The sequence below is a fragment of the Vitis riparia genome, chromosome 19 (assembly GCF_004353265.1).
Source record: "Vitis riparia cultivar Riparia Gloire de Montpellier isolate 1030 chromosome 19, EGFV_Vit.rip_1.0, whole genome shotgun sequence".
Lineage (NCBI taxonomy): Eukaryota > Viridiplantae > Streptophyta > Magnoliopsida > Vitales > Vitaceae > Vitis > Vitis riparia.
This window is the reverse complement of record NC_048449.1, coordinates 20677851-20695598: the sequence shown is the minus strand read 5'-3', so window position 1 is coordinate 20695598 and position 17748 is coordinate 20677851. Positions and strand designations below refer to the sequence as shown.

Below are 17748 nucleotides of genomic sequence, written 5' to 3'. Positions count from 1 at the left end.
TTAATAGAAGGAGTGTGACTAATCAATATAAAATAATGCCATAATGTGATGTAAAAATGCATGCCTGAAAATCATAAATTTGAAGAGCATGTGCCTCATTACTATATAAATATTCATTTATAATCATAATACATTGAAATCTCTTTCTAGAAATTAGTTGATGAGCATATGATAAGTTCACATTGCTTTTTGACTAATCAAAGTATATCATATTAGGCCCACTGCATCTGACTTCTCACTAGCTCTCTGTATGTCATCGCTACTTGTCTGGTGGTATTCTCTCTTACAATTCTCTCAACTTCTCCTTCTCTTACCATACTTTCTTGGTCTTCTCCTGTTTCAGCTCTTCAAAAAATGGCTGAACAAATCCCATTCAATATTATAGCTGACGTTTTAACCAAGTTAGGCTCCTCGGCTATTCAACAAATTGGATCTGCGTTTGGTGTGGCAAAAGAGTTAACGAAGCTTACGGAGAAACTGGACGCTATCAGAGGTGTACTTCTTGATGCTGAGGAGAAGCAGGAGAAAAGCCATGCAGTAAAAACTTGGGTGAGGAGGCTCAAAGATGTCGTGTATGATGCTGATGACTTGTTGGATGACTTTGCAACCCATCAGCTGCAGCGTGGAGGAGTAGCAAGGCAGGTCAGTGACTTCTTCTCATCTTCAAATCAACTTGTATTTCGTTTTAAGATGAGTAGTAGAGTCAAGAATATCAAAGAAGAGGTTGATGAAATTGTAAAAGAAATCCATCTGCTAAAACTTGTTCAAGGGAACATAGTTCAGAGGGAGGTAGAGAGTAGTTGGAGAGAGACTCACTCATTTGTGTTGACCTCTGAAATGGTAGAAAGAGATGAAGATAAAGAAGAGATAATAAAATTGTTGGTGTCATCTGGGAATGAAAAAAATCTTTCTGCTGTTGCCATTATTGGAATTGGGGGGTTGGGCAAGACCACTCTTGCTCAGCTGGTATATAATGATGAGAGAGTGGTAGACTTTTTTGGGCCTAAGATATGGATTTGTGTTTCTGATGATTTTGACGTAAAGTTGCTGGTTAAAAAAATTTTGGAATCCTTAAGTGGAGTTGTAGAAAAATCTGAGTCATTGGAAGTTTTGAAAGTTTCCCTTCATGAAAAACTAAGGCAGCAGAGATACTTGCTAGTACTAGATGATGTTTGGAATGATGACTTCCAAAACTGGGATAGATTGAGGACCTTGTTGATGGTTGGTGCTAAAGGGAGTAAGATTCTAGTAACCACCCGAAATAGAAACGTTGCATCAACTATGGGTATTGATCATTTTCCTTTTTCTTTGAAAGGTTTGAAAGAAAACCAGTCTTGGAATTTATTTTCAAAAATAGCATTTGAAGAAGGACAAGAGAGAATGTATCCAAGACTTGTAGAAATTGGAAAAGAGATTGTGAATATGTGTAATGGAGTTCCTCTTATCATCAAAACACTAGGAGCAATATTGCGCTTTAAAACAGAGGAACATCCGTGGTTGTCCATTAGAAACAATGAAAATTTGTTGCTATTGGAAGGTGGAAATAATGATAGGGCTTTATCCGTGCTCAAGTTAAGCTATGATGATCTATCATTCCATTTGAAGCAATGTTTTGCTTATTGTGCACTATTTCCAAAAGACTATGAAATTGAGAAAAAATTGTTGGTGCAATTGTGGATGGCACAAGGATATATTCAAGCTTCACACATAGGAGATCGGTATTTTGAGGAATTATTGTCTAGATCATTACTAGAGGAGGCTAAAAAAGATGCTTATAATAATATATCAAGTTGTAAAATGCATGATCTTATACATGATCTTGCACAATCTATTGTTGGATCTGAGCTCCTCGTTTTAAAAGAAAATGTGGAGAAAGAGAAGATATCAGAAAGAGTTTATCATGTGTCATTCTTTATGATGTTGAATATCCATTGGAAGGATTTGAAACACATAAGGACCATTTTGAAATTTGATAAATGGGTTGAAGCTAATTATTCAATTCGCAATACACTTGTTCCAAATTTTAAGTGTTCCCGTGTGTTGAGCCTAAATGGAACCGTTGCAAAAAAGATACCAAAATCTATAGGTAAATTGAGTCATCTAAGATATCTCAATCTTTCATACAATGATTTCAAGGTACTCCCAAATGCTATTACAAGGTTATATAATTTGCAAACATTAAAACTTATTGATTGTAGAAATCTAAAAGAATTTCCCAAAGACATAAGGGAATTGATTAATCTTAGGCACTTGGAGAATGATAGGTGTGAAAGTTTGAGTTATATGCCATGTGGGATAGGGAGGTTGACTTTGCTTGAAAGCCTACCACTGTTTGTTATTGGAACTGGGAGTAAAGTTGGCAGATTGAGTGAATTGAAAAGGTTGAACAACCTTCGAGGAAAGCTATGGATTAAAAAGCTTGAAAACGTAAGGGATGCTAACGTAGAATCCGAGGAAGCAAATTTGGGGGAAAACAATACATTGAGTCCTTGGAATTAGAATGGTCATATGGTGAAGAAGCTCAAGCTCAATCGGGTGAGGATGCTGAGTCTGTGATGGTAGGCCTACGACCACATCGAAACCTGAAGGAGTTTTTTATAACAGGATATGGAGGTAGGGGTTTCCAAGTTGGATGATGAATGGTGGTTTGAGATGCAGACTCCCTAACCTCAGCACAATTAATTTGAAAAGTTGTTTAGGATGCCAGATTCTACCGCCATTTGTTGAACTCCCTCACCTCAAGTCTCTGAAGCTTCAGTGTTTAGAAAAGGTGGAGTACATGGACTACTGTTCATCCGAAAGGCCATTCTTCCCATCACTTGAGTACCTTGAACTCGAGCGCATGCCAAAGTTAAAGGAGTTGTGGAGGAGGGACTTATCTCCAACACACCCACCTTCATTTCCTTGTCTTTTAGAATTAACACTCACAAATTGTGATGAGTTGGCATCCTTGGAACTGTATTCATCTCCTCTTCTTTCCAAGTTAGAGATTAAAGAATGCCATAAACTAACATCCCTGCGATTGCCTTCTCCTATTCCTTCACAATTAAACATCAGGACTTGCCCTCGACTATTTCCTCCACCTCCACCTCCACCTCCACTTCCACTTTTTCCACCTCCATCTCCGCCTCCACCTCCACCTCCGCCTTCACCTCTGCCTCCACCTCCATCTCCACTTCCACTTTTTCCACCTCCACCTCCACCTCCACCTCCACCTCCACTTTTTAGAATCAGACCGATTATTGAATCGGAAAAGTTATTGGTTCAAGATATTGAATCGATGACTTCATAAATATATAATTTATATATTATTGAAATTAAAATAATTATAAAAATAAAAATAATATAATTTATATATTCGAAGGAATAAGACATAATAGTTTTGAAATTATTGTGAGAATCAAATTATTTTATGATATTATTGTTTTAAAGAAATTATTTTTGTCCAAACACATTAGAGAAAAAGGAACTGCATTCATCTCCTCTTGTTTCCAAGTTAAAGATTACACAATGTCCTAAGCTGACATCCCTGCGACTGCCTCCTTCTCCTCTTCTTTCGCAATTAGATATCCGGAATTGTGGTGACTTGGCATCCTTGGAACTGCATTCGTCTCCTCTTCTTTCTAGTTTAGACATCAGGAATTGCCCCCAACTGACATCTTTACTATTTCCTCCATCTCCCTGCCTTGAGAAGCTGTACCTATGTAAAGTCAAAGAGGTGGTACTACGGGAGATGATGTTGGCTACTGCTTCTTCATTGGAGTCTGTGTCTGTTGAAAGCATAGATGATTTGAGGTCTCTGCCAGACGAGCTTCGTCAACATGTTTCCACTCTCCAAACTCTCAAAATTTGGGACTGCTCTCGTTTGGCAACAATACCACGCTGGAGGCAACCTTACCTCACTTACAGAGCTTGGAATCGGATACTGCCCTGAATTGACATCATTGCCCCAAGAGATGCGCTCCCTCACCAACCTACATTCACTCTCAATTGACTACTCTTATGGTTTGGCATCATCACCAAACTGGATAGGTGGCCTCACCTCACTGACTGATCTTGAAATTTGTTCTTGCTCTCAATTGACATCATTGCCAAAAGAACTGCGTTCTCTTGAAATCCTCAAGAGTCTCACAATTCACGACTGGTCTGGTTATAGGCAGCCTCACCTCGTTAACTGATCTTGAAATTGGTCCTTGCCCTGAATTGACAATCACTGCCAGAAGAATTGTGCTCTTTTAGAATCCTCAAGAGTCTCACAATTCACGACTGGCCTGGTTTGACAACGTTACCAGATTGGATAGGCAACCTCTCCTCACTTGAAGAGCTTCGAATTTGTAAATGCCCTAAATTGACATCACTGCCGGAAGAGAGGCGTTACACAGTCGAAATCATTTGTTAACAATTCGGGAAATGAGTGGCCCAAGATTACTCGTGTCTCAGAAATTAGTTCAGAAACGAACTGATGCAGAAAGCCATTTCAGGTCTGAAACGTACCTTTCTTTTCATTCTTTGTTGCTTTAGTTTTTATTATTTTTACAATCAATATCCTGTAACAACATGAATTCTATTTAGGTTATTCATGTGAAGCAAAAGTTTATATTATATTCTCATATAAGGCAAAATTTGATTTTGTTATTTACGTTCACACCTTATCCATTTGATGAACCTTAAAGATTGCTACTGACGGTACAAAGTTATACTTCATAGATTGACCTTGATTTAGTTACTACAGCAGATCCACCTTACTTAAGAAGTTTATGATTATTCCTTGGCCCACCTTGAAATCACTACCTGCATTCTTCAATTCCCCAGCATAAAATCACTGCCAAAAGTTTAGTTTGGTCTAAGGATTTTTCATGGCCCAAAAATTCATATAGATGGCCAATGTACGTAGGAAAGACTTCTACTCCCTTTTAAATTCAGGTGTGCAATCTACCATAACTCTCTTCCCACTATTAATAGCTACATCATCTTTTATTTTGATACTGATTAGTTAAAAGTGTCATACTTACTAAAATTTGGTTTTTTAATTCTCATAGTAACATATCGTGTGGGACAACAAACATGTAAAGCAGAAATTTTGTTCCTTTGTATTTGCTCTGTGTTTATTAGCACAGACAAAACAGAAGTCCATTTTTTGTGTATTTTTCATATTTGAGAAATTTCATAGTTTAACTATGTTATTGTAGATGTGATTGTTTTCATAGCATGGAGCTTAGACACTTGACTTTCTTTAGTAACTAGAAATTAAGGGTTGCTTAGACTAGTATTCTGTATCAGTGGCTAGCATACTCGACTCTTTCAAGTATTTGAAAATTCAGAGATGTGACAACATAATGTCTTTGTATCAATAGATTCTCTATGTCATCTTAAGAGTTTAAAATGAATGTTGCTTAGAGCCTCATCATTTATATAAAGAGGATGAAGTTGTCATGCTAATCCCAAGGAATTAGAAACTTATTTTATTTTGCTAACCATTAGGTGGTAAACAAATTGCTTATCTCATTTTGCTCTTCCCTGTTTTATAGATGACTAAAGTTTTAAATTCATATCTTCAAATGTCAATTGTTAAAGTTGTGAACTTCGATAGTTACATCTGATCAATTATTTCGATTGTTTACTAAAATGATCTTATTACTTTATCTTTGCATTCTATATTTTGGAAATTTCTTCAGTAAAGCATTTTATCGCAGATTTAGTCAATGCAGAAAGGGATAAGCATGTGTGGCTTGGACACTTAACTTCCTTGAGTAACTAAAAATTGAGGGTTTCCATGGACTAATGTTTTGATATCAATGGCTTCCACACTTGACTCTATCAAGTATTTTAAATTTCAAAGGCGAGATAAAGTAATGTCTTTGTATCAATTGATTGCACAATTCATCACCCTTAAGATCCTAGAATGAATCTTGCACAGAGCTTCATTTATTATATAAAGAGGATGAGGTTGGCATGCTAATCCCAAGGAGTTAGAAGCTTGAGTTGTTGTCTTTACTATTACGGCTTCAACATGTTACTGTTATGGAAATTATAAAAATCATCAGTTGTTTTGGTTTAGCAAAAGACCACTTCATGCACATTTCTTAATGAACTACAATTTGCTGCCTGCCCTGGATGGATATGACCTTTAGCACTCTTATGTTCCTTATATTGATATTACCTAATTCATGGACTCATAGGTTCTTTAGTTATTTCAAGACCATGATCTAAACTCTCTTCCCTTTTTTGATGGCTTCATTTTTTTTATTACATTGCAGTTAAAGTGCTAAGAGAAAATGTTTGTACATATGAAGAGAAAATTTGGAGCCAAAGTCGTATGATGTGCCTTTAGTTGTTCAAGATATCACTTGTGTTATACATGTGACAGTCATATAACACATAATGCAAGCCTTTTCCATCATTACTTTAGGTTCTTGCATTTTTTAAGAGCTTGGGAAAATGTCGTGGCTGATTTAATTACTCTTTTCCCCATGGATTTCATATGGCTTAAGCAGCTTGTGATCATTTGTATATCTACTAGGTGGCTATGGTGTCTACTAGCTAATATCCTTCTCCTCTTCTTTCACAATTAGATATCTGGAATTGTGGTGACTTGGCATCCTTGGAACTGCGTTCAACCCCTCTTCTTTCTAGTTTATACATCTGGGAATGCCCTAAGCTGACATCCTTGCAAGTGTCTTCGTTACCTTGTCTTAAGACACTAGGACTGCATAAAGCGAGAGGAGGTATTACGATAATTAATGCTTGTCACTGCTTCTTCATTGGAGTCTCTGTATATTTGCATCATAGATGAAATGATATTTCTCCCGCATGGGCTAAGTAGAACATGCTTCAACTCTTCAATATCTAAAAATTCGCGAATGTTTTGGTTTGGCAACGTTACCACCCTGGATAAGCAGCCTCACCTCACTTACAAACCTTCACATATCTAATGTGAGCACCTAGCAGAAAGATGTAGAAAGGGAACTAGTAAAGACTGGCCCAAGATTGCTCATATCCCATACATTTATATCTACGATTATAAGAAATGAATTGATACAGAAAGCCCTTCAGGTGCAAAATCCCACAACTTTCTTCTCAATTTTATTTTCTTACATGCAAAATAGTTTGTTTTCATTTTGCTTTTATATTTGCACATCATATGTTTGTCAAAATGCTCAGATCAGTAAGTTTGAAAATTATTTCTATCTAACCAATTGCTTGTGTTGTGTGCTAAACTAATCATTTTACTTGGAGTTCTACATTCTAAGAGTTTTACGAAATACTGATGTCTGATTTGAATGTTATTTGTCTCAGATTTTTCTTTCCTAAAGAAGCTTATGATTGACCTAAAGCCCAAAGAAGACCGGTCTTGAATTGGCCTAAAATTTTACATGGCCCGGAAAGCTATATCTCTTAGATGACACATGCAAAAAGGAATTTTCTCTCTTTTGAATTCAGGTAATCCTTCTCCCACCATCAATGACTGCATCATCATTGATTTTCTACTCTCTGTCTTCTCTATGATCTTTGTGTATGTATTAGCATAAACCAAACAGTGGTGTATTCCTATGCTTTATACTATTTTCTAAAATATCACTCGAATTGAAGCACAACATAGACGAAGACACTTGATTATTATGTCAACCATTGATAGGGTTAGCATAGGGAAAATACAATGTTACATTGATATTACAATTTAGTTGTCATGTATTATACTTTAGTTGAACTTTTGTGGCCTGAAAGCATGCATGTAACAGTAATTTGAAAAATGTATCTTTAAAGATATCAATTCATAATTCTGTTTTGCCAAAATGATCTTGCTATTTTGTGTTTGGAAATTTCTCAAGTTAACTATTTTATTGAAGATGTCATTGCAGTAAATTCAATGTAAAAAGGGATGATGGTGGGGCTTGGGCATCTCTATCAGTGGATACAATGTTACATTGATATTACAATTTAGTTGTCATGTATTATACTTTAGTTGAACTTTTGTGGCCTGAAAGCATGCATGTAACAGTAATTTGAAAAATGTATCTTTAAAGATATCAATTCATAGTTCTGTTTTGCCAAAATGATCTTGCTATTTTGTGTTTGCAAATTTCTCAAGTTAACTATTTTATTGCAGATGTCATTGATGTAAATTCAATGTAAAAAAGGGATGATGGTGGGGCTTGGGCATCTCTATCAGTGGATGCAATTTTTTATCATCTTTGAGAGCTTGAATAAATATTGCAGAGAGCGTTTTTGTCAAATAAGGAGTTGGTGCCTCCACTATTAGGGCTTCAAAATGTTAACATTCTGGAAATCCTTACAATCATCAATTTCTCTAGTTTTGCAACTTAATCAAACTAGAAGACAGTCTGGCATCTCTTAATGAGCTTGAAAATGCTGTTGGCCTTGAATTGCAATCACTGCCAGAAGGGATGTGTCACTCAACACTTCAATTTTCCCAAAATTGATATTGACTAGCAATGGTACCTGATTCATATAGGATTTTTGTTCTTTAATTGAAGCATGTCATTGACAATATATTTCAGGTTTGCAATCCAATGTTCTGTCTTGTTTTTAATAGCTTCAATTTTTATAATGTTTGATTTTAGATCACTAAGTTTTTGAAAATTTTGCATCATCAAATCATGTACAATTAGACAAGTTATTAATTGGTAGTTTGGGACCAACCTAATCATTATACTTTAAGTTTCATATTCTAAGAGTTTGGCAAAATGCTAGGGTTGATTTAATCAATATTTTCTTGCAGATTTTACCTTGCTTAAGAACTTCTGATTGTTCATAGGCACAAAGGTGTCTAATATCCCAATGTAAAAAAGGATGATGGTGAAGATGGGCTGAATATTGCCCATGCCTTGGGAACAAGCTTTTGAGGGCTGGTGAAAAGGAAAAGACTCCATTCACTTACAACGTACTCTCTCCTCTGCTCTCAATTGACAAAATCACTAGACTAGATAGGAAGCCTTTCAATACTTATGGAGCTCTGAATTCATCCTTGCCATTCATTGACATTACTACTAGAAGAGATGCATTCCCTCAATACCCTGCAGACTTATCATTTAGGACTGTTCTAGTTAGGCAGCCTGATATCATTTACATGCCTTGAGATTAATCACTGCCAGAAATTCATTTCTACTACATGACCAATGCAAAAAAAGACCTTTCCTCTCTTTTCAATTCAGGTGTGCTATCAGACATAAATTTTAGTAAATCCTCCTCTGACCTTTGATGGTTGCATCATCATTATCATTGTTTGTACTTTGTGCTATTGATCTATTAAGAATGTCAGAGTCATCTATAATTTTGGTTATTGATGGATCATGTCAAGCAAAACATTTTTATACTTCTTGTCTTATCTCTGCTTTCTATGTATGTACTAGCATAAACAAAATAGTAGTCTATTGCTATGATTTGTACTAGTTTCTAAAATATCACTCTAACCAAAACACAACATGGACAAAAACCCTTGATTATTATGTCAGCCATTGATAGCATTAGCATAGACAAAAACAGAGTAGTCCATTGATATTACGATTTAGCTGTCATTTATCATAATTTAGTAAAGTTTGAAAATCTTATCTTTAAAGATGTCAATTTTAATGTTGTCTCTTTTCATAATTATAATTAGCTCATCATTTCTTGCTAAAGCGATCTTGCTATTTTGTGTTTGCATTCTTCATGTTTGGAAATTTCTTAGATGAACTATTTTATTGCAGATGTAATTGTTGTCAATTGAATGTACAAGGGATAAAGGTGGAGCTTGGACATCTCTACGAGGGGATTCAATATTTCATCACCTTTTATACCTTGAATAAATGTTGCAGTGAGCTTCTTTTGTTAGATAATGAAGATGAAGCTTGAGTTGGTGTCTCCGGTATTGGGGCCTGGAAATGTTACCAACACAACCACCTCCTTCATTTCCTTATCTTTCACAATTAGATATCGAGTATTGTAAGGAGTTAGCGTCCTTGGAACTGCATTCATCTCCTCTTCTTTCTAGTTTAAAGATCTCGCAATGCCCTGAGCTCACAGTCTTTTTTCTATTTTAGACATCCTTGCAAGTGTCTTTGTTACCTTGTCTTAAGAAATTGCTACTGTCTACAGTGAGAGAAGAGGTATTGTGGCAGTTAATACTTGTTATTGGTATTGGGGCCTGGAAATGTTACCAACACAACCACCTCCTTCATTTCCTTATCTTTCACAATTAGATATCGAGTATTTTAAGGAGTTAGCATCCTTGGAACTGCATTCATCTCCTCTTCTTTCTAGTTTAAAGATCTCGCAATGCCCTGAGCTCACAGTCTTTTTTCTATTTTAGACATCCTTGCAAGTGTCTTTGTTACCTTGTCTTAAGAAATTGCTACTGTCTACAGTGAGAGAAGAGGTATTGTGGCAGTTAATACTTGTTATTGATTCTCCATTGGAGTCTTTGTCCATATAGAAGATATGTGATTTTGATATTTCTTCTAGATGAGCTGCGTCGACATGTTTCAACTCTTCAACGTCTCTCAATTTACAACTATTGTGGTTTGACAGCATTACCACATTGGATTGGCAGTCTCACCTCAGTTGCACACCTTAATATATAAAATTATGAGCACCTTGCAGAAAGATGTCGAAGGGAACTGGCCCAAGATTGATTATATCCTATAAATTAACATGTACCTGCATTAGTGAAGAGTGAACTTATACAGAATGTCATTTCAGGTCAGAAATTCCCTAGTTTTTTTTTCAATTTTATTATCATACATGCAGAATGCCCTATTTTCATTTGCTTTGGCACTTCTTTATATTTGCTCTGTTAAACTGCTCAGATCAGCAAGTTTGAATTTTTTTTTCCATCTTTAACCATTGTCACAGGTTTCACCTTCCTTAAGAAGCTTTATGATTGGCTTAATGCCTAAAGGGATGCTAAAAGGGGATAAGTCTTGGGTTGCCCTAAAGATTTCACATCGCCCATAAAAACATATCTACTAGATGACTAGTGCAGAAAGGACTTTTGCTCTGTTTTCAATTCAGGTCTGCTAGTGGGCATGTATATTTCTGGTAATCCTTCTCCCAGTAGGGATGGGGCATGTATATTTCTGGTAATCCTTCTCCCAGTAGGGATGGCTGCAGCATCATAAATTTTACCATCGATATGTTAAGGGTGTTATGCTCATTGATAATTTTTTTTATTAATGGATCATATAAAGGAAAAAAATGTCTATACTACTTGTCTTATCTCTACTCTCTGTGTATGTATTAGGATGGACAAAATGGTAGTCTATTGCTATGCTTTATACTATTTTCTACAATATCAACTCAAACCAAAACACAACATAGATAAATACACTTGATTATTATGTTAGCCATTGATAGAGTTAGAATAGAGAGAAATAGTAGTCCATTGATATTATGATTTAGTCATCATGTATTATAATTTAGTTGAACTTGTTTGGCTTGAAAATCATATCTTTAAAGATATCAATTACTAATGATGTTTATTTTCATGGTTAAAATTAACTATTATAATTCTTTGCTGAAATGATCTTTCTATTTTATGTTTGGAATAGGTTAATGGTTTTATTACACATAATTGTTTTCAGTTTGCTGTAAAAAGTGATAATGGTAGTGCTTGGACATCTCCACCAGTGGATTCAATATTAACTTTGAGACCTTGAATAAATGTTGTAGGCAACTTCTTTTGTCAGATAATGGGGATGAGGTTCACATGCAAATTGCAAGGACTCAGAAGCTTGAGTTGGTGCCTCCATCATTGATGCCTCAAAATGTTACCATTCTGGAAATTCTTAAAATACTGTTCTTGTTTAGCAACTTTATCAGATTGGATAAGCATCCAAAGATCTCTTAATGAGCTACAGAATGTTGTCTGCCCTGAATTTGAATCACTGTGCTCCTCAGTTTTTCAATGTTTCCAGAATTGATACTGACCGGTAATGGATGATTGATTCATGAAGGATATTCTTTAATTCAAGCATGTCATCTACAATATATTTCAGTTTTACAATTCAATGTTTCTTCTTGTTTTTAATAGCTGCAATTTTTATTATTTACTGCCAATTATTTGATAAAATTATAATTTTGAAGAAGTCACTAAGTTGAAAGGTTTGCATCATTAAATCAATGTACAATTTAGACAAGTCATTAAATGGTCATTGAGGACCAAGCTAATCATATTACTCTTTAAGTTTTGCATTATAAGAGTTCGGGAAAATGCTAGGGTTGATTTGATTACTATTTTCTTGCAGATTTCACCTTGTGTAAGAAACTCATGGTTATTCATTGGCCCAAAGGTTTCTTATATGCCATTGCAAATAAGGATGATGAGGAGGATGGGCTGAATATTGCCCATGCCTTGGAAAAAAGCTATTGAGGGTTGGTGCAAAGGTAAAGACTTCTCTTACTTGCATCAGACTCTTTCTTCACTGGTCTCAATTGATAACATTACCAGATTGGATAGGCAGGCTTATAGCACCTATGGAGCTTTGAATTTATTCTTGCCCTTATATCACTGCCAGAAGAGATTCATTCCCGTAGCGCCCTACAAAGACTAATACAGAAAGCTACTTCAGGTCTAAATTCTCAAGATGTCATCTCATTTTTATAGCTTCATATTTACTATTTTCCAATCAGTATGTTGTATTTACAGTTCTGCCTTGACAATTCTTTGTATTCATTAGCATGTATAGAAAATAACAATTTTGTTATTTATGTTTGCATTTTATGCAATCAAATACTTATACCATGTACCAAGTAATTATGTTACTTTAATTTTTGCTTTCTGAGTGTTTAGGAAAATGCTAAGGTTGATTTATTTAGTATTTTGTCACAGATTGCACCTTACTTAAGAAGCTTGTGATTAGTCCTTGGCCCAACGTGAAATCACTCCCTACAGTAGCCTGTTTGAGCTTGAAAGCACTTCAAGAAGGTAACAAGTTTTGAACTGGCTTAAACATTTCTCATTCCCCTGAAATTCATATTTATAGATGTCTGATGTAGAAAGAATTCCTGCTATCTTTTTCAATCCTAGATGCTTTGTACCATATATTTTAGGTAATATCCCCACTATGGATGGTTGTATAATTTTTTAATTTAATTATCAATCTGTTAAGACTGTTGTGCTCATTTGTTATTTCTCATATTTACTAGGACTGTAATCAAATTGAACAAGTCACAAACATTAAGTGTAAATTTGTAGAGTAGTTCTCTTGTCTTTTCCCTATGTGTATTAGCATAGACAAAACAAAAGTCTATCACTATGCCTTTAATTATTTTTAAAATGTCATTCTAACCAAACAAAACTAGGCAAAAGACTTCCTTATTATTCCACCCTATTTGTAATTTTTTTAGGTATAGGACTGTCCCTTTATGAGCAATATAGGGATCGTTTGGCTAGAAATCATTAACCAAGTATTGAAAATGAGCAACATCTGTTAAGAGTCTAATTCTGTTAATTAATAGTTTTTGGATAAAGTAATTGTGTAATTTTTGTCATTTTTCACCTCTTTCATTAATTCATTAGATTGGTAAATTTAGAAATTTGTATCTTCAAAGATATAACTTGCTAGTGCTTTGTACTTGGATGACTATAAGTCAATATAAGATCTTGTTACTTCGTTCACCATTCTACAAGTTTTGGAAATTTGGGTTAACTTTTATTTGAGATGTAATTGTTGCCAAGTCAAAGAAAAACTGGATATTGAAGCTGTTGTCTCAACTCTCTAAATGAATTGGAAAATGAGGATTTTCATAGACTAATATGTCTCCTAGTGTTGCCACCTCACCTTTTAAGGTAACTAGAAAGTGAGAATTGTCATAGACTAATATATCTCCTACTATCTAGCACCTCATTTCTCCCACGTTATTGAAAATGCAGAGGGGAGGTAGCCTAATTTTTCTGTCTTACAACCCTTTAAGCCTTAAGCTGTCTTGAAAATTGAGGCTTTAAATGGCTAACTGCTCTGATTGAAATGGTAGTGAGGGGAGGGGGTAGCCTAATTTCTTTGTCTTACAACCCTTTAAGCCTTAAGTTGTCTTGAAAATTGAGGCTTTAGATTGCTAACTGCTCTGATTGAAATGGTGGTGAGAAGGGATCTGCCTATGAGCACTTTACAAAAAGTCACAATCCACTGTTGTTATACTTACTAGAAACATGACAAAAGGAAAAGGTTAAGACTGGCCTAAGATTTCTATAATTCCTGCAATTGTGTTATAAGTGTCATATAAACATGGAAGGGTTAGCCTGTCCATGTGTAAATCCTGTGGTTAGGGGAGTGGTTGGAGCAATAAGGCTCATTTCAGTTCAAATTTTTATCCAAGAGAATCTAGAACTACACCAAAGGGCCTACTTGAGATATCGACTAGCAAAGATTGGCTGATTCATAAACTACTCCTAGTCTCTCTAATTTGAGCATGCCATCAACAATGTTTCAGGTTTACAATGCAGTCTTTTTCCTATTTTTTGATGGCTTCAAATTTTCTTGTTATTATTTTACAATGTTATAAGAGTGTTATACTTTTTCTATAGTTCTGTTTTCCTGATTCTCATATGCATATGCAAGCGTGTTCAGAATTCTTAATATTTAATTTATTACTTCCCATTCATTTTGTTTAAATTGATCTACTTTGTTTGGAGTTCTGATTTTTTCTGAGATTCATATGCAGTAGAACACCAACAATTTGAGTGAGTTTCACATCTTACCAATTCATATGACAATCTAGTTACGTCCCTTCACTTGAGTTTCTTGACCTCTGGGATTGGAATGCTTTGGAGTACACAAACAATAATCGTAATATCTCTCTAAAAGGAGGTGCTCAACATGTTATCACCCTCCACACTCACAATTGACAATTGTTCTGCTTTTGCAATACTACTATCACTTAAACTCATAGAGCTTCAAGTTCATTCTTTCTTTGAATTGACATCACTGCAGGATGAGATGCATTCCTTATCACCCTCCAGAAACTCAAATCTACAATTATCTATGTCTATTGGAAAGATGCCAAAAGGAATTGGTCAAGTCTGACCCAAGATCGCTTATATCTCAAAAATTTATATTTTTGTGAAAATTCTACTAATACATAAAGCCATTTCAAGTCTAAGATTCCAACTTTTCTTCTCATTCTCTTTAGCCTTGTTTTAATTATTTGACAATCAATATGCACTTGTTATATTCTACTTTCATAATTATGGCATGAGACAACATATGAAGCAAAAGATAGCTTTGTTATTTATAGTTACACCTTATACATTTGATAGCTTATACAATAAGAATTGTGCATCTTCAAACCAATTTCTAATGTTATGGATAAAAAATGATCATGTTATTTTATGTTTTGAATTCCAAGAATTTATGGAAATGCTGGCTTAGATTACATAATTTATCACAAATTTAATTAGTGTCCCTATTGCCAAAGGGATAATGGTGCAAATATCTTGGGAAAATCTGTTCTTACATTTACTACCAAATAGGCTTTAGGGTTCTTGAGAAACCCATTACATGTTGTCCTTCCTGAGTTTGGGCATCATTCTTATACTAGCTTGAGTAATATCACAAACTCATATGGCTGAGAGAGACCATTAGTTGCCTCAACTGTTTTCTATATTAGAGATGTAAGCAAATAACAAAATATTGATATAAACAGAAGTATAAAAAACATTTACAAAATTTTGATCTTTATTTAAAAAATCATGGAAATTATAAATAACACAAAAATAAAATAAAATTAAATGAAAGTAGTTATAGAAGTGTTAATGTCACATAATTTAGAAAGGGGGTGCACATAGCTACTCCTAATAAAACATACAAACTATTATAATATTATATAATTTAACACTTAAAATAGATACTATAGAAATTGTAAATAAAAAAATCATCAACTATTATATAGGATTTTAGCACATTATAAGATTTGGTACTCTAGTAAATTATGTAAGGGTTTAATAATATGATTCTTATCAACATTAGAGATCATAAGACATATACAAGACATAGCATCAAAGATTTATGTAGATAATTTATCTTATCTTTAATTTTCCATGATTGTGAAGTGCTTAGCTTATTAAATATTTTAGGCCAATCTAAAAGGAATAGTGGTGAAGATCAACCAAATTTTAGTTAATGTCCTAGAGATTTATGTTGAAAAACTATGCATGGATATTGTTGCATGTGGATTTCCATCAACTCCTCAAGCTAACCTCTCTTCAATTTGTGTCTCCTCCATAATATGTCTTTGTTATTTAGCTTATTAAATATTTTAGGCCAATCTAAAAGGAATAGTGGTGAAGATCAACCATATTTTAGTTAATGTCCTAGAGATTTATGTTGAAAAACTATGCATGGATATTGTTGCATGTCGATTTCCATCAACTCCTCAAGCTAACCTCTCTTCAATTTGTGTCTCCTCCATAATATGTCTTTGTTATTTAGCTTATTAAATATTTTAGGCCAATCTAAAAGGAATAGTGGTGAAGATCAACCAAATTTTAGTTAATGTCCTAGAGATTTATGTTGAAAAACTATGCATGGATATTGTTGCATGTGGATTTCCATCAACTCCTCAAGCTAACCTCTCTTCAATTTGTGTCTCATCCATAATATGTCTTTGTTATTTAGGTTAATGCTTTTGGCCTTTCATTTTGCTTTTGATATGTCGTCATTATCTTTTCCCAACTAATTTGATAAAAACTATTGCACTATGGTTTTGGTCAGTGTTTTGAAAGGCGCTCTTAGAGGCGCGCTCTAGGGCGAGGCATCCAGAAAACGCCTTAAGGCGTTGGCACAACAACGTTGAACACAAAAGGAAATGCCTTTGACGCCTTGCTCACTAAAGCGTGAGCCTTTGGTTTGCTGAGGTGGCTAATAAAAAAAAAATAGAAACAACTTACCGTTGAAGACTTTATAACCCCGCAAACACATTGAAGACTGAAGAGGGAACAAAGGGAACAAGTTGGGGAAGAAATGTAACCCTAACCCTAGCTCTTGGTGGTTCGTACCTTCGATAACTTGAAGATCAGCTTCTTCTTCGGCAACCTGAAGATCAGCTTTTTCTTTGACAACCTGAAGATTGACTTTTTCTTCGGCAACTCGTCTTTCTCACTCCGACGACTTCATCTCGATTCTCAATAGGTAGGTATTTTCTCTCTGTTGCTCACCCTCTCTTAGTCTCACACAGTCCCAACCTTCTCATCTCCTCTTCTCTTTCTCTTTGTTTTTCACTCTTTTTGTCCAACTTCTCATAGTTTCAACGACACTATTTTTTCTTCTCTGGTTCTTAACCTTTATTTTTTTTTTCCTCACAACCATCTCAAATAAATCCCTACAACAGCCTTTCTTGACCCTGCAACAACCTTTGTTGACCCTGCAACAACCTTTATTGCACCCTGAAACAACCTTAATTGCACCCAGCAACAGCCTTTATTGCACCTGGCAACAACATTTATGCATGCACAATGCAATAAAGTTAAATGATGCTGCACCATTTTTAAAACAATGCACAACACTAAAATTTTAAAGAGGCACCCGACACTGTTTTCTCACTCTTTCTTGCTTTATTTTTAATTTTTAATTGTTAGTTTGATATTTCAATTGTGTTTTATAATTATTTTTAAGGTCAATTATATAATGAAATTTAATTATTATTGTTATTATTAATTTTTAGAATGAGTTCCTCCGATTCGAAAGCTTCATGAAAAGATTTTATGTGGAAATATGTTATTGAAGTCTCTAAGGAAAATTATATACGATGTAAGTT

The 17748-nt window shown here is 34.8% G+C and overlaps 1 protein-coding gene and 1 long non-coding RNA gene across 2 annotated transcripts; both read left to right on the top strand.

The window, feature by feature from the left end:
* Positions 1–261: 261 nt before the first annotated feature.
* Positions 262–7406, top strand: LOC117908876 (putative disease resistance protein At1g50180). The gene is made up of 3 exons (XM_034822677.1): positions 262–642; positions 3695–4481; positions 7297–7406. The coding sequence occupies exons 1-2, from the start codon at positions 355–357 to the stop codon at positions 3932–3934; spliced, it is 528 nt and encodes a 175-aa protein (XP_034678568.1). The 5' UTR covers positions 262–354; the 3' UTR covers positions 3935–4481; positions 7297–7406.
* A 1-nt stretch (position 7407) lies between these two features.
* Positions 7408–17507, top strand: LOC117908878. Its single transcript, XR_004650265.1, has 10 exons — positions 7408–7440; positions 8108–8519; positions 9708–10106; positions 10376–10698; positions 10852–11037; positions 11668–11927; positions 12243–12381; positions 12459–12566; positions 12827–12922; positions 16707–17507. It is a non-coding gene; the product is annotated as an uncharacterized LOC117908878 (long non-coding RNA).
* Positions 17508–17748: the final 241 nt, after the last annotated feature.

Excerpts from the sequence above, each read along its gene's own strand:
- LOC117908876 (XM_034822677.1), top strand. The coding sequence starts at position 355 with ATGGCTGAACAAATCCCATTCAATATTATAGCTGACGTTTTAACCAAG. Across the intron at positions 643-3,694 it reads GTGGAGGAGTAGCAAGGCAG|CTGTACCTATGTAAAGTCAA; the intron begins GTCAGTGACTTC and ends TGCCTTGAGAAG.